Here is a 23,419-nt window from a genome sequence, read left to right as displayed (position 1 = left end):
TCAGATTAAAAAAAAAAAAAGCGAGCACGCGACGCGACCGCATCAGCGACGCGTTCGCGTCGCAAGGAGATGGGAGACAATATTAATATGAACAGAGAGTTTTGCAGGAGCAGCGCTGGAGGCGTGCCAATGGCACAAATTACCCCACGCGACCGCGTCATATGGGAATAATGGCCTTCCACGCGACCGCGTCACCCACGCGGCCGCGTGACTTGAAATCGGCGTAAAAAGGGTGTATGGCAGAAACTTGAGCTGGAGTTGGGCTGGACCCGTGCTAGTAGCACAAGCCCTGCCACGCGAACGCGTCACCCACGCATCCGTGTCATATTGGAAATAAGGCCGCGCGCGCGATCGCGTTGACCATGCGACCACGTCACCCTGGATTTTGGCGATACCAAGTTTCGAACAGAGAGTTGTGCGACCGCGAGGCTGCACTCGCACCACTAGCACAAATCAAGTCACGCGATCGCGTGCCCCACGCGTCCGCGTCACCCAACCTTATCGCGCACCACGCGACCGCGTCGCCAGCGTCGCACAACCTATCCAGATCAGTGCCAATTTTCTTATCTTTTCTTCTCTGAATCCTTATTCTTCTTATCTTTTCTTATTTCTTTCTTCTTGCTTTCTTATGTTCTCTCACTTCCATTCTATTTTATTTAATTTATTTGCATACATTCATTCATTGCATATTTTTATTTTTCTAAAATTATTATTGGTGTTCAAATGTTCTTCTTTAACTGTTGCATCTTCTCTTGAATTATTTTGGGTACTTAGTGACTTGTTTTATTCTGGATAGGTAATATTATTTATATCAATGCCAATCTTTTATACCTGTATTACTTTTACATTGATATGAATTTTTATTATCTCTCCTTACCCACACTCTCTTCCCTATTTTTGCAAATTTTTGCATTCCTGATTTGCCATGTACTTCTACTGCTTTCTCATTTGCATGTTGTAGCTACCATGTAAATGAGATCCTTATCATTTGGCATTAACACCCATATTTTAAAATATTTCCTATCTTTATTTTTGGGTTACTTTTCTTCCCTTTTTCTTTCAGGATGGCCACCAGGAAGGGAACCGGAAGACGTTTACATGGGAGAGACACACAAGTCCACCTGCACAATCTTTTGAAGAAAAGCATCAGTTGGAGCAACCCGTCCACCTGCACATCTTAGCATGCATCGAGGACGGTGCAATCTTTAAGTGTGGGGAGGTCGATACCGATCTCCATGGGTTAGTACCTTTCTGTTTCAACAACAATGTTTAATTAGTTATTGCATTTGCATGTTTATTTGATTTTATGCATTTAGTTACTACTTGGTTAAAGTAATAAATTTCTTTTGAGACCCTATTTTTTTGAAAAATTTCACTAATTTAATTTGAATTTTTTTGTTAAAACTTGTTTGAAGTTGTATTTGGAACATGGTTTTTGAGCCAAAGAACACACAACCTGTGAGATTTTGAGCTTATTTATATGGTTACATTATTTAACCATAAATGTTTTATTCCTGTGTGTTTACTTCTCTATGATTGTAATCTGTATTTTGTTCCAGTCTATATGTCCTTTGTTTAGTATATCTACATGCTTGCATATGATTGAGGCCATATTTGATTATTAACTCACTTACCCCAAATAAGCCTACCTTTTACATCACCTTTGTTAGCCCCTTGAGCTTTTAATCCCCTTCTGTTCTATATTTTATCACATCACTAGCCTTAAGTGGAAAACAAATTAATTATCCCAATTGAATCTTTGGTTAGCTTAAGATAGAGATTGTGTATCAAATAAGTGTGGGAAAATTGTGGGAACATGGGTTGATAAGGGAATGTAACATGTTTCTAATTTATTTGAATATTAGGAATTTGGGAACCTACTCATGAAAAAAACCAAAATAGAAAAATAATAGAAAATCCATGTGCATTGATAAGTTATGTTTATTTCTCTAATATATATATATATATATATATATATATATATATATATATATATATATATATATATATAAATAAGGGGACAAAATTACCCCAATGTTAAGTTAATAAAAGATCAATGCACATGTGATAAAAATTAAAGAAAATTTGGTACATGAGTATGGGAATTATACAAAAGTGGGAATTATGGGTAGCTAGGCATGAATTTAAAAAAAGTATATAGAGTATATGTATATTAGGTGAGAGCTTAGGTTAATTGAAGATTCATATTATAGCTCACTTGGCCATACATATATCCTTACCTTTACCTCAACCCTATTACAACCTTGAAAAGACCTCATGATGTTTGCATTGGTACATTAAATATTTGTTGATTGGTTAGATGAAGAACAAAGTTTAGAAAGCATGACTAGAGAAGAGTAGAGTGATTAACCCTATACACTTGAGAGATTAGAGTGTATATACACTTCCTGTAAGGGTTCAGTGCTTAATTCTATGTTCCCTGCTTTCATGAGCTATCTTCTTACAAGTTTACTTGTTTTTACTGTATAATTTTAATTAGTAAAATCTGATTTATGTTTGTCTTGGGAGAACTTGTTTAGTTTTAACCAAGTAGGTAGAAACATTTTGCATTTATGTATATAGGTTGCATTTCATACATCCTACCATTCCTCTTCATCTTTATAGTTTCTCTTGAGCTTAGCATGAGGACATGCTAGTGTTTAAGTGTGGGGAGGTTGATAAACCACTATTTTATGGTTTATCTTGTGCTCAATTGAGTGGATTTCATCAACTCTTCACCCACTTATTCATAATATTTGCATGGTTTTATATTTCCTTCCTGATTTTGTGCTATGATTGAAAACATGCTTCTTTGATCTTATAATTGCTTATTATTAATCCTCTCTTATTACCATTAGATGCCTTGATATGTGTGTTAAGTGCTTTCAGAGATTATAGGGCAGGAATGGCTTGGAGGATGGGAAGATGGAAGGAATGCAAGAAGTTGGAGAAATTGCTAAGCTGTCCAGCCTGACCTCTCTGCACTCAAACAGCTATAACTTTAGCTACAGAGATCCAAACGACGCGGTTCCAGTTGCTTTGTAAAGCTAACGTCTGGGGCTTCGATTTGATATATAATATGCTATAGTTTCCCTGACGCTAGGCAACGCGACCACGTGATCCATGCGGACGCATCGCAGTGACGAAAAACCAGCGTGGCAAAATTCGAAACCAGCGAATTCTAGACTGTTTTTCACCCAGTTTCCGGCCCAGAAAACACAGATTAGAGGCTATAAAGTGGGGGAATGCATCCATTCATGGGAGGCTCACACAATTCACTTTTCATGTTTTAGATGTAGTTTTAGAGAGAGAGGTTCTCTCCTCTCTCTTAGGATTAGGATTTAGGATTTCTCTTTAGTTTTAAGAGTGATTCTCAATCCCAGGTTCTTTATTTTTATTTATTTTTCCAATTGGCTTATGAACTTTTCCATATTAGATTTTACTACTTTGAATGTATTTTATTTGAGGTATTCCAGATATTCATGATTTTAATTTAGCTTTCTACATTCTTGGTTTTGGTTAAGAAATTAGTAACTCAAGATAACTGAGTCTGGACTTCCAATTTCTAATACCTTGCCAAGAGTTTATTTTTATTGCTATTATTTTATTTCCTCTGCCATTTACTATTGTTGCTTTTTATCTCATACATTAAAAACCCCCAATTTACAAGACTCATAACCAATAATAAGAACACCTCCCTGCAATTCCTTGAGAAGACGACCCGAGGTTTGAATACTCGGTTATCAATTTCAAAGGGGTTTGTTACTTGTGACACCCAAAACGTTTGTATGAAAGGACTTTTGAAGGTTTAAAAACTATACTTGCAACGAGGATTTATCCGCAAATTTTTAGACCACGCAAAAGTTCTCTCATCACCCACATTACTCTCTTTCTTCTTAAATCAAAAACCACCAAATGAGGAAGAAAACCATAGCACACAAGCCTCCTCGAGAAAAGGTGTATAAACTTCCATCAAAGCCCTCCACTCGCTCCCAAGACCGAACCCTCACACCTTCACCATCTCCTCCTACCTCTCCTCCTCGCACTGCTCCCATGGCGCGAACCAAGACTACACCACGATACCCTGCTCCTGCCAAGCCGACGCCACCACCTAAGTCGACGCCCTCCAAACCAAGCTCTTCGAAACATGGCTCATCCAAGGGGAAGCGTCCTGCTGTTGAAGAACCTGTTCCTGAGATAGCAAAACCTAAGTCAAGGTCTGTCCCTGTTCGATCACAAAGAGGTAACCCTCATCACCCTCTCAAATCTGTTAGAGAACCAGACATTGATCCTTTTGCTCATAAATCACCCTACATGACATCTCACTCAGACTATAACCCCCATCGTTTCAAATCTGCCATGAACCATGATTTTTATGAGGGAGTTATTCAATATCGCACTCTATGTCCATCTTTTCTTGCTGATTTACCTGATTTGAAAAAGAAAGGTTTTTCTTTTGTTGAAAATTTGGAATTTTTAGACTGGAATCACCTTTTCAAAATCAAAAAACCTGTATATCCTCAGTTAATTAAAGAATTTTATGCAAACATGACTTACCATGAAGGAAGTGTGCATTCTTATGTTAAGGGCAGAGACATTATCTTGAATAATGAAACTATCAGTGATTCCTTGAAGTACACTGATGTTGGGCCGTGTGCTTATACATCTGTGAAGTGGGATGAAGGTGTTGGTATCTCTTACCATGATGCTCTGGCTCACATTTGTGAACATGTTTCCTTAATTGATGGCATCACACCCACTCACAAAGCCCTAGGATATGAACGTGCTCAGTTGCACCGTATTGTCAACCACATCTTGATTCCTCAAAGTGGTTCATATCAAAGGGTTTCTTACACTGACACACTTGTTTTGTATGCCCTAATCACTAAAACAGAAATCTCTTTTGCCTACTTGATGGCTAGATACATGTTTGATTCTATTCGAAGTATAAAATATAAAGCACTACCTTATGGCATGTTTTTAACTTGCATATTTGAGAATTTTGGTGTTGACCTGTCAAATGAGGATTATGAAAACAGACATTCATACCTAAAAGGGGGTGGTTCAGTGAAACAGCAAAAAGGACCAACTAGATCTGAGAGAGTGATTCTAGATGATGATGATGAAGAGTTCATTCCAAATGACTCTCCTCCTCCTTCCATCGAAGGTACTTCCATCTCCACTGGGAAGAAATCTGCTCTGCTGAATGTGGTCAAGGATGTCGCTCAAGAGTTTGTTTCCCAATCAAATCACATGATTGCCATAAGCAAGGAACAAAGGAAGCTAGCTAGCAAGCATGAGAACTTTCTGAGAAAATCAAGGGACAGGGTGGCTGTGCTCATGACCTTCATTGATAACCTTCACAATGATGAAGACATTGCCACTGATGTTGAAGAGGAAGCTGCTTCGGAGGGGAATGGTTCTGATGCCTAGGATTTGTCTCATAAAAACTGCTGCTGCTGCTATTTTTTTGTCTCATGAATTCTGTTTCTTTAGCTACTTTTGAATTGTTTCATTTTGGATGACTGTAATAACTCTAGATATTGCTGCACCTTTGGTAGTTTAGTCAGTACTTTGCACTATGGACTAACTCTTTTCTGCAGGATGCAAGAATTTGTTTTTTGTTGATCTTGCTTATTATCCACCCTTGATGACAAAAGGGGGAGTAATAGCAATAGGAGAATAGATCTTAGTACTTCTTTGCTGCATTAATACTTGATTTCACATGCTGAATTAGTTTGCTGATGGTATTAGCTTGATGTTGGGCTGATTATGTGATGTTGCTTATCTGATATCCCTTAGCCAAAATAAATGTATTTTAGCTCTTTATTGTGCTATCTTTAAGATCAAAGAAAACCAGGAACAAAGAGGAAAGCACAAATTCAGGGGGAGCTAATCTTGAAAAGGAAAGGGGGAGCAACACTAAAGCAAGAAACATCAAAGGGAAGTTTTCTAACATTATCAAAATTTTAAATTTCTTTGATCATTGCTTGATTATGTTTGTCATCAAGGGGGAGATTGTTGAGTTAAGAAATTAATTAATAGAATTGATGATGACAAACATTTGATTAGTGGGCTAATCACCTAATTAGTTTTGATTATTTTTGATAAATGATGCAGGCTAAAAACAAGTGTTGCAGCAGCCCAACATCAAACAAAAGAAATATGCTATTGGGCTGAATGGTAAGTGAAAATAAAGACAAGCCCAAGTCATTCATCTCAAGCAAAAAGTCTTCCAAGAAGCAAGACAAGGCACCAACGGGCTGAACTTGAGAAGAACCCGATCCAAGCCCGAATTGTTTTTCAATTCCCTCCATCTTGCCTTACCAGAAGCAACGTTCCTCTCCTCTCTAATCAAGTCAAATCAAAGCTTCAGAAAAGTAAGAAAGAGAAAGAGAGAAAAAGCTTCTTCCCTAAGCTAGTAACCAAAGAAGCAAGAGAGAGAAAGTTTAAGCTTGAAACATAGAAGCTAAAACAGAAAATCCAAACCAAATCAAGCTTAAGTTAAAGGTAATCCATCTCATCTTGCATGAATCAGATCTTCTTCTCTTCTTCCCAACTCTCTGCTCTATCCGAAAATGGCATTCAAGGGAAAGTTGGTCTCTGCCCTATTCTGCTTCACATCCACGGTCACAAGTGATACTTGGGGATCAAGTAGTTTCTCAATGGCTAAGATCAAGTTGACCGTGAGAAGATTTCTATGGTTACTGCTTTGTGGCTTTCGGCCAAGATGAAGGAGTCAGAAGCAAAATTTCTACTCTAAGGATTAAGGTAAAAAAGGTGAATCTGTGGGTTGGTGAAACTCAAGGCTCAAGGTGTTGACCTTGGAAGAAGAACCAAGCGACATGCAAGGAGATAAAAGAAGCTTGCTGCTCATTCAAAAAGCAAGGAGAGAAAACCAGAGTTTGTGAGTTGTGTTCTGTAAAGAAGTTCCTCTACTTGGATAATGCTTTCTTTCAAAGAAGCATTCGGCCAATACTGAAGAACTGTATCTGAGGTTTGCAAATCTGGTTTTGCACATAGCAAAGAGGCTATTGATGAAGTCAATCTCCTTCATGTTTTACAGATTGTAATGTACTTTTCTAAGTTTATCTTTCTGTAATTTCTTGTGAGAAAAGGCATTGTGAGAAAGCTCAAGTAAAAGCCATGAGTGAAAAAAGGCTGAGTGATACACTTGAGAGAAAAGCCTAGAGTTATTTTCTGATTTCTTTAGGTATGTCTATGTCTTGTATCTTGTACCTGTAAGGTATCCCTTTCTTAGTTGGGTTAGCACTAAGAGTGAATAGTTAGGTATTAGCATAGCCAATGTCAAGTTAGGTTAGAACTTGAGTGTGAAAGGATTGGGTCAATCCTGTGAAATTGGTGTATATAATACTGTTAACTATAGTGAAATTCTTCCATAGTTATGGAGGAGACTGGACGTAGGTTGCATAGCACAAGGAAACCGAACCAGGATACATGCTGGTGTTAGCTTTTCTCTTTTCTGCTGTGTTCTGTTTTCTGATATTCGTGAGACAAAAATAAATTGTCTCAAAAATTTCTGCTGCTGAGTACAAACAGAATCAGAATTAAAAGTTTGTCTTAAAAGGATAATAACAGCAACTTAAAAGGAAGGCATAGATTCAACCCCCCTTCTCTAAGCCTACCACAACCTTCACAAAGCATCAAGGGCTAGGGCATGGTGTAAATCAGGAGTTGGAATATAAAAAATATGGAGACCATTGGAAAGATTTTGACCTTTCTTGGGTAATAAATTAGCAATACAATTGACTTCTCCAAAGGTGTTGTGCCGGCTTAAATTCCTAATTTGGCCCGCATGGATTCTGACATCTTCAATAAGAGAGTAGTAAGGGTTTGAAGAAGCGCAACTATTTCTGACCAAGCTAATTGCCACTAAAAAATTCGATTCAACAACAAAGATTTTAAAACTCATTTGCAACAGCAATCTGAAGTCCTCGAATGACCCCAAATCTCAGTCTGAAATATGGAGCAACTTCCAATATTATAGAAAAAAGTTTTGATGAACCTATCAAGATGGTCTCAAAGATTCCTCCACAAGCTGCATGATTATTACTATCATAAAACGATTCATCAACATTCATCTTAATGTAATTATCTTGAGGAGGCATGTACTTGATAAGGTAGTCATTAGTTAGTCTTTAAGTGAGGAACACTCAACTTCAAATAATTATAGATCTCATTCGTCCTAGCTTTTATGACAGCAATGACAAATATTAGGACAGTAATTTTTTTTTATCAAAGACCAGTTTATTGTAAAAGTTCTAAAAACAAGAAGTAGTAACACCAAACAAACAAGACCATTGATCTTTGGTAGATAAATTGCTGATAAACCAATCTTAAAATTATGGGTGAAGAAATTATTATTCGTGATAAGAGATAGCAATGCTTTCCAAATCACATTTGTAAAGAGATAATTCCTTAAAATACGAAGAGTCGTCTCTTCATTCCAGCCACGTTTTGGACACGTTGCTAATGATGGGCTCATACAGGAATGCGGTTTTAGGTATATAGTTGTGAGGGCAGTGTCTTCAGTATAAGTTAAAATTTTTTCAGTATTATTTAGTCCTATTAAATTATTAAATTTAATTTCATAATAATTTTTTATTCAATTTTTGATACTTCAATTTAAAAATTTATATTAGATATTCATAAAAATAATCAATTCTCAAATTTAAAACGAGATTGATATTCTTTCTTAAAATTTAATTTAAAAGAATATTATTTATTTATTTTTTTTAATTAATTTTAATTTTTTTATAGCAACTACATTAATTAAAAGAACTTATTTAATTATGAATATTAATAAAAGTTATTTTTAATTGTATTAGAAAGTAAATTCTTAAATAATTCTTTAGTGATATATATAAAAAAATTTCAATTGTACTATAAAATTTTTTTTTACTTTTTTTAAAATATAAAATCTAAAAAAGTAAAATTTTTAATTATAATTATTATTTAGTTTATTTTTAATATTTTAATTTATAATTTAAATACTTTAAAAATTAATTATATTTTACAATAACAAAATATAATCATAACAATAATTATATTAAATATCTATAAAAAATAATAATTTATATAAAATATAAAATATAGGGCAAATGGCAGTATTAAGCCAGCTTGCATGAGAATTTACATGATTAAGTCAAACGAAAAAATGAGACATGGATCAACCAAAAGCATGTCTCTATATAATTCGAACCAAACCCTTTTGAACTAAAAAGTTTAGTAATTCGAATCAACCATGTTCGAATTAGTGAGAGAGTATGCAGTGTGAATAGTTCGAATCACACTAATTCGAACCATGCAAGGAGAAGTTCGAATCACGTCGATTCAAATTAGTCATGGGGAGTTCGAATCTATCTGATTCGAATTACATGGTGAGGAATTCTGATTATAGTTCAAATGTATCTGATTCGAATTATGTGTATGTAATTCGAATTGGGCTGTTTCGAATTAAGAATCCCCAGACGTGTATAAATATGGTGTGAACGTGAATTGAGTTCATTTGAGTGAGACTAAATGGCTAGTGAGGAGAGCTTTGTAGTGTTGGTGCATTATAAAGGGTCGATTAAGAGAAAGACACGCTCCGGTGTGAAGTTTACTGATAAAGATCCTTTGAGTATTTTTATGAGACCAACGACGAGATTCGATGACTTCTTGAATTCTATAATACAGAAACTTGGGCTACAAGGCATGAAACGTGTTTAGAAGCTATTCTACCGCATTCCGATCTCAGTGCTTAGAGATGACGTGAAGTACAATTCTTTCATTATAGGGAGTGACGAGGATTTACAGGTCCTGTTCCATTGTCGTCGCCAGTTTTCCGAGGTTAGAACACCTGAGCTGTTGAAAAAGTTGGTTGATGTGGTATCTAGCTCGGGAGGTTTGAATCGGAATACCCAAACTCTAGGCACCGTAGCCGGTTCTAACTCGAGACCCGTTGGTGCATGTTTGTCCGTGCCCGTGAATGCACCTAGGGAGGAGCCTGTCGCGTCCCCGTCGTTCGCCGTTGATCTCAACTGCAATGGTGGCGGAGAGGTTGTATCGTGGAGAGGGTGCCGATTTCTTTGCAGTGTGGGACACCGGCTGGGATCGGTGATGCATTGCTAGATGATGATAGCGATGATGATGTGGAGCCTGACTGCATTGCTGATGACAGTGGCGATGACATTGCAGCAAGTAACCCAGCTGGGGCTGGTGGTGGTTCTAGCTCTGGGACTCAGCAGTACCCTCCACACTTTTCTTCATTGGACTTGGATGCCATGAGATAGGAGGGAGTTCCTGCGGAACCCACTGGATTTGGTGCTAGAGATACCCAGGGGATTGGGGATCTTACAGAGTTTCAGGTTGGTCAGTAGTTTCAGGATAAAGAGGAGGATGTGTTAAGCGTGAAGACGTATAGCATACGACGCGGGATACAGTACAAAGTGGTGGAGTCTGATTATCGCCGGTACGTATGGAAGTGTTCTGAGTTTAGGAACGGGTGCACATGGTTGATTAGGCTAAGTCTCCGGCAGCGCAAGAGTATTTGGGAGGTAAAATGGTACAACGGACCTCATACTTGTCTCGCGACATCGATCTCAAGCGATCACAGGAGTCTTGATTATCATGTGATATCAGCCTTCATCATGCCGATGGTTAGAGCCGATGCATCCGTGGGCATCAAGGTACTGCTGAATGCGACGGAGGCACACTTTGAGTTCACGCCGACCACCCGGATGTACGTCTGAAAATCTGTCAGGCAATCACTAATATAACATCCATCGATCGGCAGTCCTAATTGGTACGCCACGTCCTGCAGTGTAATAGTGCACTCCCTGAACAGCATATGGAACGTGTGCCTCTCCGGACGCCAGCGCGCAACGAACGCACTGACCAGGGGCTCATCCAGTCTGAACCATCTCTCGTTCAGCCTCGCAAGATGGTATAAGCCGGCCATCTGCAAGTACGAAGCGTACCTCTCGTCCAGACGCATACCCTGCTGCCATCGCATGCTCGAGATGCATCGCTGGGGCTACAAAGATAATGTTCCAGAAAATAAAAAAACAACTTTAATCATTCACTAACAAAACCACTAACAAAACCATCACCAACAAAACCACTAAATAAATCACTAATAAAACCACCAACAAAACCACTAGCATCATTCACTAATGAAACCAGCCCCAAAACAACTAACATCATTCACTAACAAAACCACTAACAAAACCTCTAACAAAACCACTAACATCATTCACTATCAAAACCACTAATAAAACCCCTAAAATTATTCACTAACAATGCCACTAACATCATTCACTATCAAAATCACTAACAATAAATATATAAAAAAAAAATTAAGTTACTCGCTCCTATTTTAAAAGAACAAGTTCTCACTAACCTCTTCGTTGATGACACTAGCTATATGGGCTACTCCATCTAATCGATAAAGTCTGTCCGGATTATCCCCCATCAGCTAAATATTCTGCTCAAGCCTTTGTTAGAGTCGTTTTGGGTCGTTTTCTCTGGGATTTTGTGGGGTATGAATTTGGAATAGTGGTTCGAATGAGGTTGGTTCAAACTCTTTATATAGGCAAAACATGGAGTAATTCGAAACACCTGTTTCGAATTACTATGGGCACAAAAACTTGAGTAGTTCGAACCTAGCCCATTCGAATTAGTGTGTCTTTTTGTGTGTAATTCAAATCAGCTTGATTCGAATTAGTTTGTGTAATTCGAATCAGCTTGATTCGAATTAGTGCTTGAGTGCGTGTGTGTAGTTTGAATTAGTGTGATTCAAATTACTATGAATTTGTAATTCGAATTAGTGTAATTTGAACTATATAGAAATATGCTCTTGGTGGAACCTTGTAACGTTTTTTACTTTGGTAGAATTGTGTAAATTTAACCAATGCTTAGTTTATATGGGTCATTTGCTTTAAAATATATATTAAAAATAAATTGAATAATATATGTATTTAGAGTAAAGTATCGTTTTTGTCCCCAATATTTGGGGTAAGTTCTAAAGTTGTTCCTAACGTTTCAATCGTCCTATTTAAGTCCTTAACGTTTCAAAACTGACTCAATGTTGTTCTGCCATTAGGGATCCGTTAACAGAGTTGATAGCGGGACAAAATTGAGACGATTTTGAAACGTTAGGGACTTAAATAGGACGAAAACGTTGGGGACAAAAATGATACATAGAAATAAATTTTAATTTTATCCTTCAATAATATCAATTTTTTACTATACATATATAGTATTCAATTATTTTTTAATCACATCTAAGTAAATTACACTTAATAATATTACTTTCATTTTAAATAAATTATTTTTTTTTTAATTTTACTCTTAAAGATTTTTAGTTATCATGAAATATTTGTAGAATGACTGGTATATAAACTTGCAAATATATATATATATATATATAAAAATTATACCTTTTGTCTGTAATGTATCAAAATTCTTTAAAATTATAAAAAAATAAATTTATTTAAAATGAAAGTAATTTGATTAAGTGTAATTTATTTAGATGTAATTAAAAAATAATTAAATATTATGTACAGTAAAAAATTAATATTATTGAAAGATAAAATTAAATTAAAATTTATTTTTATGTATCGTTTTTGTCCCTAACGTTTTCGTCCTATTTAAGTCTCTAACGTTTCAAAATCGTATCAATTTCGTCTCGCCGTCAATTCTATTAACGGATCCCTAACGGCAGGACAACATTGAGTCAATTTTGAAATGTTAGGGACTTAAATAGGACGATGAAACCTTAGAAAACAATTTTAAAACTTACCTCAAACGTTGGGAACAAAAACGATACTTTACTCTATGTATTTATTATCTTATATAAACTTTATATGCACAGTAAAAGTTTGGCTAATTTTTTTTATATTGATTAAATATATGTGTAATACATTGTGATTGAAAAATTAGGTATTTTTTTTATATGGTATTTTATTCAAATCGGACGGTTCGATTTATTTGATGAAAAGAATAAATCGGAGAGTCCGATTTGCTTGAAGAAAAAATTAAACTCAAAATCAGAGGATTCGATTTGTATTTTTTATTTTTTTTATTTGTTAAAATAAAAATCGATAAAAAAAATTTTATTTTCGAAATCATAGATCAAACCGATTTGTGATTATTTGTTTAAAAAACAAAATAATACAAACAAATGGTGCCTCCAATTTATGTCATCCCATAGCCAAATAAAATATCTCTCTCTTCACACCATATTGTCATATAAGTTTCTCTCTCCCACACGAAAAATCAAAAGCGTAAAAGTTTCAGTATCGGTCCCTCGGCTCATATATCTTCTAGGCCTCTCTGCTTTTGAAAGGATGGCATTCTGAAGAAAGGATGATCAGCGAAGAACGCATGGTATGTGTTCATGGCCGCTGCCACACTGGTGTTCTCTCCGGTGACGCCCCTGCACTGTACGAATCTGGAATCCAAAGCGATGTGGACGAGACTTTCAGTGGGTCTCCTCTGCTGCCGGCGCTCCGAATGAAGCTCCGTCGCCGAGGGTGCACGATGATGAAAGCTTCAGCTTCCTCTCCTCCGAATCTGCAACTCCGATGCTGCCGCTTCCCTGTTCCCAGACTATTTGCCAACAATCTCGCTCTCCCTGTCCTCCATTGCTCGCATGACCCAGACCAAGAACCAAAACCCATGCCCAAACCCAGCCCGAACAAGACCACCTCCCTTCCCTGCGCCAAGCCAGCTCCCCCTTCTCGCGAAGCAGACATGCATCCTATACCACCTCAAAATCTAGCTTGCTACGTCAATTTGGTTGCATCCTTTGCCTCGGTTAAAACTGCCTCCGCCGCTGGGTTTCCACTACCACCATTTCTTCATCTTCAATTGCTTTAATCATGGGCGTGGAAGTCTTTGTGATATCTCGGATCAGGTTTGCTTCCGTTGGGTCTGCTTTATCTTCTCCAACGCTTCTATCGCATGCACAACAGAACTCTTGATTTGTGCGTGTCATCCTTGCGCAGGGGCCATGCTAATCTTCTCTGTATCGTTCCAATTTTATCGGATGTCCCGTAGGGACTCTATTGAGGTGCTTCTACCTAAACGACTAAACCAAGGTTTGGAGCAACAATCAATTTTTTTTTTTTTTTGGTAGTGAAACAACAAGCAGTTTTGAAGTAAAATATCCAAACATGATTTCTGAAAGTGTTTTGCCGGTTTTATAGTCTTTTCTTTCTTGGGTGTACTTTTGGGTTTTTGGTAACAATTGAGGGTTTTTAATTAAAATGATGCAAATATAATTGGGCTTTGGCGGAGAGAGGTGGATTATCATGGTTGGGCCATTGGAGGAACCTGGAGAGAGGTGGATTATCATGGTTGGGCCATTGGAGGAACCCGTAGATCCTGGAGAACCAATATAGGCTCCTCACATTAAGTCCCAGCTTTGAATTTTGATTTTTCTTCTCGGTGTGACCTGGCACACTGTTGAAATAAATCACTGTTTGCATCGCTTGGCAATGAGAGAGAATCATGCATGAGACGAGAGCGTTGAACACACACCAAAGAAGAATAACCAGAAAGAACAAGAAAGCAAAGAACACATATATTCACGATAACATGACAGTTTGTTTTGCGGGTTCTGAATTTTGACCTTCAAGATTACGAACCAGGAGAAATAATGTGTTCTCCTTTGAACTTGTATATTCCTCTTTAACAGTCAGGCATCAGGCACCGGGTTATTCATATCTTATACACGTAGATAATGGACAGCCAAATCATAATAAAACATTTGCACTCAAATTCAGCAAATCATAATTTAGTGCAAGCCATGTATAGGATCAAAATTAAAGTTGAAAAAAAAAAATTAAAACAAACTGTGGACGGATTCACCAGATATTCCCTAACTAAGTCTAGTTTCTGCAGGGTCTAGAGTGCTGAGATTCAAGCCCTTGTTTTTTCGTCAGTGATCATCAACACATCAGAGTTTATGTTGCTATCATATTATCTCAACAATGAGGAATCATGAAACTTTACAGCTAGACTCGTAATTTCTCGCAAGAAAAATACACTTACGAGCCATGCATAAGAGAATTAATATCCTCATTCCTCGGGTTATCTAACATCCTTCTAGTATGAAGATACACGATATAGAATTATAGACAGAAGAGAATGACAGAAATACTAAATTAATACACACTACCTAGATAATATTAGGCCCCACATAATTGCTTTGTGTTTTTCTCTATCACAATACAATCCTCTAACTTAATGTCCAAATATATACATATGTATAATCCTCTACCGTCAAGTTACCCTCTCATAACAAAGGCGGAAAGTTTATTAGGATGGAAGTGATGTAATTTTTTTCCCTTTGGTGACTAGGAAGTGATGTTAATTACCTTCTCATAAGTAATGCTGATCGAGCAAAACCGCATACATATTCAGTGTGGAAACTGGAAACAGCAAATGCAGTAGTTTAAACTTTTGAGGCCGAATGGAGTAAAACTATAAAGCTTCAAAAGTGGGCTTCTCAATCTCTCCATATCAGTTTCAAATACACACATTGGAATGCTCAGCTATGTAATGAAATAAAGAGTATGAAAGCATTAAGAATATCTCTTCAGTGAACTTCAATTTCTCCTGGTCTATAGTAATAAGTTAAGATTAAGTCTCAAAACACTACCAAACTTTTTAAAGGTTGCCTCAAATGCAACTATTCAACAATCAACAAGGCATCACAATGAAGTCAAATTTCATGTAATGTAACGAAATATAAACGGGACTGTACATATAAGAAAAATATAGAAATGCAACATAGCAACCGATTTCCCCGGCAATGGCAGAGTGGCAGCTCCATCCAAGCAATCCATGCAGACGCCAAGGAAACGCTGCAGACTTGGGCTTGGGGATCGGGTTCGCAGCAGTGTTGTGGCCTTTGGGCGTGATATAGACATAAGAAGGTAGCCCTAAACATTGTTTTCAACATCAGGCCTTTCCACAGCCTAGAGTAAGTTCCAACTCATCCACTCCCACCTCATGTATCCTCTCACCCTCCCATGGCTTCACTCGACCATTCTCAAAGTCAAAATCCGATGGTCTTCCTCTCTCTGCAGCCTGGCCCCATTGCATGCCTTCATTCATATCCATGGAACCCTGGGGAGTGATCTGCTGCATTGCTGGTTTCACAAGGTTAAAGGTAGGCGACGGAGGAGCAGCCGAGGCAGTCGTTGTCTGAAAACTAACCCAGCGACCGGAGTCCACAGTGGAAGCATCAGATTCATCACACTCAGGAATGGTGGAAGTAGCCAATTGGTGGCGGCGGGAGGGGCTGGATGGGGCGGATACCGCGAAGAGAGGATGGCGGAACGAATTAAGAGAGGAGACATTGGAGAGGGATTCGAAATCCGCCTTCCTTTTAGAACCCCTGGAGGTTGGGGAAGAAAGAGGAGGGGTAACAGGGGCACTATTGGATATTCTAAGAGGAGGAAGGTTTGTGGGGATGGAGGTGATGTTATGAATGAATGGTAGGAGGAATGAAGAGGGGTTTTGAAGGTTGGGATCAATGCGAGAGGGGCTGGGGAATGATGAGGAAGTTGGGCTAGCATGGTAGGAAGGAACAGGGCTTGGGAATGCTGATGACTGTGGGCTTGGCTGCAGTGAAGAACAACCACTCATGTTCGCTGGAGTTCCTCCAATCTCACCTTGCGGCCTCTTGCATCCCTGTCATCAAAACACAGATCTCAATCAAGATTTCTAGGGTGAAACTAACGGAACATAATCAATCATCTAGAACTATCACAATGACACCTGATCTCAGATTAACACTACAAAAGCTAGTTAGATCGCAAGCCTCCAGGATCAAATCAAACTTTTTGCAAGATTAGAAAGCGGATCAACAAAGCAAGCAAGAAAGAGCAAGTAGATCTGAGAGGGAGAGAGAAGTAGAAGAAGAAACCTTGCCGTAGGTAGTTCCGTCCTCTTCGACAATCCAACCAGCTTCGGCACAGAGAGCTTTCAAGACCTCGTTGTTATCACAGTGCTTGGGAAGCTTGTAGTTACCCTGAGCTCGAAGACCAGCGTAGATCTTCGCTGCAATCGCTCTCCGCCTTCTCTCTCTCCGCTTGTTGTTCTCCCTCTCCTTCCACGTCGGCAGCCTCCCCGACGATCCACCGCCGGTCATCTTTCCGGCGCTTCCACCCGCGCTCTCTGTGTTAGCTTTGCACAGTTAAAACTTAAAACCCTCTCCCTCTCTTTTTCTTTCTCTTTCTCTTTCTCTTTCTCTGAGTGTGGGTGTCAAGAGGGAGAGGAGGATCCTTTATTTTTTTTTTTAATTTTTCTGTAAATCTAAGTTATTTGTGTCAGGTGCAGGAGAAGAGAAGGAGGAGAAGAAAATGAAGTGCTGCTTCCTTTTTAGATTCTTCCCACCCTTCCTCTCTTTCTCTCTCCTTCCCTTTTCACACTTCCCTCGGTTTTTCTCTTCCATAACCATTTCTTATTTTATTTTTATTTTTTTTTATGTGTAGGGTTGGATTGCAGATGGAGAGGAATGGACCGGTTGCTTTTCTCATACCAAAATTCGTAAAGCTAAATGCTATTTTAATATTATTTTCTTAAGATAATTAAATTAAATGATGTATACTAATGTAAAGAATTCGAATGACGCTATTGTAAATTTATTGGTTCATTGATTAAAAAAATAAAAATATTATTTATATATTAAAATTATTTATAAAATTAATTATTAATATATTTATATATATTATTTAATTTATTTTAATGTGTATTTATATTTTAATATATATTTTATATTAATAAGTAATTTTAGTATACACTAGAGAGAAAGAATACAGACTCACACTCATTGATTCAACCGTGCACGTTCATAAATGTATTAAAAAAGTGTGATCTCTCTGTACAAGAATTGGATCTTACACACACATTTAAGGAACGCGATCCATGAAGCATTAACTAACCTTCTATAATTATATATGTAAACTGAATATATAATTAAGCATCAACACAAATTTTTTACTTATTAAACTTAATTTTATTAGAATCTTGTTGACTTATTTTTTAAGAACACATTTTAAGAATTCTATTTTCTAAAAAAATATTTTATTAAAAATTATTGAAAAAATATATTTTATATTGAGTATATTAAATATATAAAAAATAAAATTATTATTATACTCTTAAAATATATTTTGAGAGTATAAATTAGCTAAATGTTTTTTGGTAGTATTTAAGTTATTTATTATTTAACGTTAATTAATCATCATTTAATTAGTTTATATATAAAACAAACGAGAAACGCGAGAACAATTTCGTGGAACTTTGCCGAGTGGCCCATCATCCATCATGAATGCAGACAAGATATAGTGAATAATAATGAATTGTAACTAGTAGTCAAACATTTAGGCAATCTAAGTCCATGTATCATCCATTATTAGAAAAACTTGCATGAACTTAAATTGAGCTTAGGATAATTTTGTGGTGATAATATTCATGTAACTAATGTAGTCATGTGTAAAGGTAGTAGGCAGGCACAAGGGCACGGCGTTGAAATAAAGAGGGAGGGAAGATGTCTATCATAGAAAGACCTAACGCACCGTTCCTTCATCAAAGGCACATGACTTGTTTGTTCGTTAGCACTTAACACATACATTCATATTTGATGGTGTAGATTAGACTGTACCTATACGGCATACCACAGTCCAATTATGCGGCGTCCACACACCCACATGACTAACATGGCCCACCACCCCCGACCCCTACATCTCTACCCCCTCCCTCACTAGCTCTACTTACACTATATTTAGTTTGATAGAAAATGAATGAAAAAAAATAATATTTTTTTGTTTAATTATCAAAAAAAATAAAAAAAAAATTTATGAAAGTTTTACTAAAAAAATTTTTTTTCCATCACAAAAAAAAAAGTATTATATTTTTTGTATTTTTAATACTATCTTTAGTTATATTATTATTAATAATTATTAATATAAATTTAATTTTAATATATTATTATAATAAAATTTATATTTAAACATTATATGTATTAGATAAATAATTTAAATTAAATATATAAAATTATAATATTTTATAATATTCATAAAATATAATAAACATAAATAAATAAAAATATTTATATTTTATTTTATAATAAAAATATTAATATAATTTTATATTATTATAATTTTTTTTTACACACAAATAATTCAATTTTTTATTTTTTTATTTTATTTTTTTTTATTCTATTTTCTTCCAACCTCCAAACAAAGTGTTACCTTCCAAAACATGAACTAAACAATAACAATCAAAATAAAACTATGATTTTTAGTGGTTTTTTCTTCTAAAAAATAAAGAGTTACTGTATATAAGAGCATATGGTAGGTGGATCTGTGAGTTGAGACTTGAGAGTGTGGGTATGATGTTTAATATTGTTAGTGGATGAGGGAGGGGCCTTGCTGGTCATTTTATATTTTGGTAAGAAACCGAAAGTGAAAATGGAGAAACAAGAAGACCAGTCAAAGCAAGTTGCAACCCACATGCAAATTCGCTGTGGGAGATAGAGATGCTATGAGGCAGAAACACCCACCCAAAGTGGGTCCTACAATTCGAGCATCTCCATTATTGCCAATTGGTTGGTTTCAACAAATATACAACAATTCCATAATTGCATCATCACAAGACCATTTTTTGCCTCCCTTACACACAATATATAGCACATAGGACATAGGACATGGATACTAATTAAATTTATCTTATGTTTTTCATATTTTTATCTTCGAAAACTGTTACCATTATGTAAAATCTTCTTTAACTAATGGGGCTTAATTATCTTTTGCTTAAATAAGCTTAATTTCTCTAGTTAAACATAAATAACTCCCTCCATAATATCAAATTGAGAATTATACAATGAACCAAGTTATCAAAGGGTTTTTCTTCATTTCGTTTATTTTAAAATAAATGTTTTGATTTTATTATATATTCAAAATTAATTTCTTTAAGGATAACTCATGTGCAAATATATTAATTAATATCTTAATGTATGAAAAATGGCACTAATTAGGGGTTTGTTACTAAACCAAACAGAATTAAAAAAATCAGTTTTTTTTTTTTTTTCAATTCGATTTGATTATCGGTTGTTAGGGTAAGAATGACAATATTATCTAAACATGTAGGTACCCACTCTATTCCTACTCGTTTGGGGGCGGATATAGAGATGGCAACGAATCCCGCCTCCTGCCTCCAAAACCTGTCCCCGTTTCTGTAACAAGTAACGGAGACCCCGTATCCGCCGAGCACCGGGATCTCCGCCGATTTTTATAAAAAGTAATAAAAATATAAAAATATAAAAAAACAGAAAAAATAAAAAAAAAAAAGATCATTCTCGATTGTTATTACAAACATATTTTTTATTGTCTCCAAATACTTAAAGAGCAATAAACAACAAATATCTCTACTAAATATATTTATAAAACATTTAAACAACCAAACATATTCAAAAACTAAAATACATAATTCTCAAGCCTTCTTTCATCCTGTGATGGTAGTGATGGTAAATTCTTATTTATTTGAATCCTACATCGAACAAAAAATCACAAATCACAGGAATCATGAAATTTCGAAGAAATCACAAAAATCAAATCACATAAATTACAGAAATATAAATTGTAATCAACAGAATCAAAATGAGGAATAATCAAAGTCAGAAATAATACTATAATAATTAACAAGTTCTTCAAAATAAATTAAAATGAACAAGTTCTTCAAAGCATATTAAAATAAATTAGAACAAGTTCTTCAAAGCAAATTAATAAGTTCTTCAAAATAAATTAACATTAACAAATTTTTCAAAACAAATTAAAATAAATCAGAGCAAGTTCTTCAAAGCAAAATAACATTAACAAGCTCTTCAAAATAAACTAAAATAAATCAGTACAAGTTCTTTAAAGCAAATTAATAAGTTCTTCAAAGCAAATTAGGATAAATGAGAACAAATTTTTCAAAGCAAATTAACAAGTTCTTCAAAACAAATTAAAATTAACAAGTTCTTCAAAGCAAATTAAGATAAATCAGAAAAAGTTCTTCAAAGTAAAATAAAATTAACAAATTCTTTAAAGCAAATTAAAATAAATCAGTACAAATTATGCAAAACAAATTAAAATTACAAAGATAATATGATAGATGAACCCTAAAACCACAACTGAATAAATTTAAATGGTAGTTCATAAAACTTACCGAGAAGAAGAGCAGCTGAGCTAACGGTGAAGATCGGGAACAAGGCGAAGAGGCGAAGACGTGAAGACGAGAAGACGAGGAGAGGCGAAGACGCGAAGAGACGAAGATTGGCAAAGAGGCTAGCAACGTTGCTACCTCGGCTGGGTTAGGCGGAGACAGCGATGTTCTCCTCAGCTAGCCAAATGCAACGACGTTGTTGCGATTGTGAATGGGATGACTGATGAGACTCAGACGCTCGAGGAGAGGGTAGGAGCTTCGTGTTGGCAGCAGTGACAGGGTAGGAGATGGCGAACAGCAGTGGTGACTAGTAGTGGTAAAGGAGAGGAGATGAGAGGAGAGGAGAGGGAGAACGAGCTTCAGAGTTCAGAGTGAGCGAGTGTGAGTGACGGCTAGGGTTGGAAACTTGGAATTTTCAACTCCTCAATTTGATATATATATATATATATATATATATATATATATATATATATATATAGGGTATTATTGTCTTTTTATATATACGGGGATTATACGGGTCCCCACGAGGCGGGAACCTCTATTCCCGCCCCTCCTCGTATAATAAATGGGTCCCCGTCGTCCGTCTCCGTGGGCACAAAATCCTCTCATATCCGTCCCTCGGCGGGTAAATCTCTACGTGTATTCGCCTCGTTGGGAATTTTTGCCATTCCTAAATAGATATTATCAGTTTCGATGCAGAGTAAGTTTTTAGTAGAATGGTGTCAGATTTAGATAACGTTCACTCCGATGTGTATATATATATATATATATATATATATAATAATTAGTAAAATGATTAATAATATTGTATCTTATTTAATTGTTTATTTTCATTTATGTTATATATATAATGATAGTTATATAATTTTATTTATTAGATTTTAATAATTATAAGGGACGGGTAGAGGTAGGTATAAGCAGAATGGGGGGCTAGATTTGAATAAATAAATGTATTGATGCATCCACGGTTGATTTTGTGCCTCTAGAGCTTGTACTTGCTTTTCATATTATTGACCTTTTTTTGTACTGCTGTCATATAGGACATCTTGTTAATTATTTAACTTTGACCTTACGCTGCAACTACATTGAAGCTAAATGAAACTTTTTTGGATTCAAATAGGACACTTTATACTTTAAAGACCAAAATATAATTACGCTAAATGTAGAGGACCAATTTAATACTTTACCCTTAAAAAAATTATACAAAATATAAATATATAGGATTAGAAAAAATATTCCATTACTTAAAATTAAGTAAATATCTTATTAAAAATTATTTTAACAAATAATTTTTACAAGAAAAATTGTACTATTAAATAATTATGTATTATTATACTATATGTTAATTTTGTAGGGAGTGGAGTGAGTGAGATGCACCGAAAAAAAAGAAATTTTTTATATTTCTAAAAGAAAAGATAAACTCAACTATATATACTATTTATTTATTTATTTATTTATTATGTGTTACAGGTCTACAAATTTGTGAGTCAAATATATGAATACAAATATGATATTTGCAATCTAATTCTATAAGAATATGGATGGAATCTAATAACTATACAGATTAAATAATATTTATAAATTAGGGTAAAAAATGCAAACAAGCTAAAGGGAGTTTAATTTGACACAAATAAGCCAAAGCAAAATCTAATTCAACAATCAACCAAACCACATTTCTATATAATTCGAACCAATATTGTTCGAACTCACTTTGCAAGTAATTCGAACCACCTTGGTTCGAACTCAACCTCCATAATTCGAACCAAATAGGTTCGATTTACACTGAAGAAATATTCACTTAGTAATTCGAACTAAGTTGGTTCGAATTACTCAGAATTCGTTCCACACAGCAATTTAAGTTACGAACATAGTTTCCGCATCATGTGATAATAAAACTCGTACATTTATTTTTGTCGGTGTGCATTAGACATACATTTCGTTTAAAACTGCAGTGACAGAACATATTCATTAACTAAAATCCCATTCAAAGTACATCGCACTAACGTTAACAAATTCTATCAGTCACCAACTACAAGTAAGAAAACCGAAAATAGTGGAATCTAAACGCGAAACTGAAATAACAAAAGTACCAAAGCCACCAATAGACCTAATCATGTCCTCGTGTGTGCTCTGCTCCTTCGAGCTGTGGGTAACTCCGACGTGTGTGGCCGGGCTGCCGACAAAGCCCACATCT

The 23,419-nt window shown here is 35.7% G+C and overlaps 1 protein-coding gene and 1 non-coding gene across 2 annotated transcripts; both read right to left on the bottom strand.

The window, feature by feature from the left end:
* Window positions 1-13,966: 13,966 nt before the first annotated feature.
* On the bottom strand, window positions 13,967-14,068 carry LOC112753451 (U6 spliceosomal RNA). The gene has a single exon (XR_003177839.1). It is a non-coding gene; the product is annotated as a U6 spliceosomal RNA (small nuclear RNA).
* A 1,538-nt stretch (window positions 14,069-15,606) lies between these two features.
* Window positions 15,607-17,627, bottom strand: LOC112748974 (protein BZR1 homolog 1). Its single transcript, XM_025797236.3, has 2 exons — window positions 16,943-17,627; window positions 15,607-16,707 (listed from the first exon to the last, which is right to left on the bottom strand). Exons 1-2 carry the CDS (start codon window positions 17,165-17,167, stop codon window positions 15,973-15,975), a joined length of 960 nt encoding a protein of 319 aa, XP_025653021.1. The 5' UTR covers window positions 17,168-17,627; the 3' UTR covers window positions 15,607-15,972.
* Window positions 17,628-23,419: the final 5,792 nt, after the last annotated feature.

Source organism: Arachis hypogaea, chromosome 15 (genome assembly GCF_003086295.3).
Source record: "Arachis hypogaea cultivar Tifrunner chromosome 15, arahy.Tifrunner.gnm2.J5K5, whole genome shotgun sequence".
Lineage (NCBI taxonomy): Eukaryota > Viridiplantae > Streptophyta > Magnoliopsida > Fabales > Fabaceae > Arachis > Arachis hypogaea.
This window is presented reverse-complemented; position numbering and strand designations above follow the sequence as displayed.

Bases quoted from the DNA above. Each gene is read 5' to 3' on its own strand.
- LOC112748974 (XM_025797236.3), bottom strand. From the start codon at position 17,167: ATGACCGGCGGTGGATCGTCGGGGAGGCTGCCGACGTGGAAGGAGAGG. The intron at 16,708-16,942 runs GTTTCTTCTTCT...TTTTGATGACAG, and splicing joins ACGGAACTACCTACGGCAAG to GGATGCAAGAGGCCGCAAGG.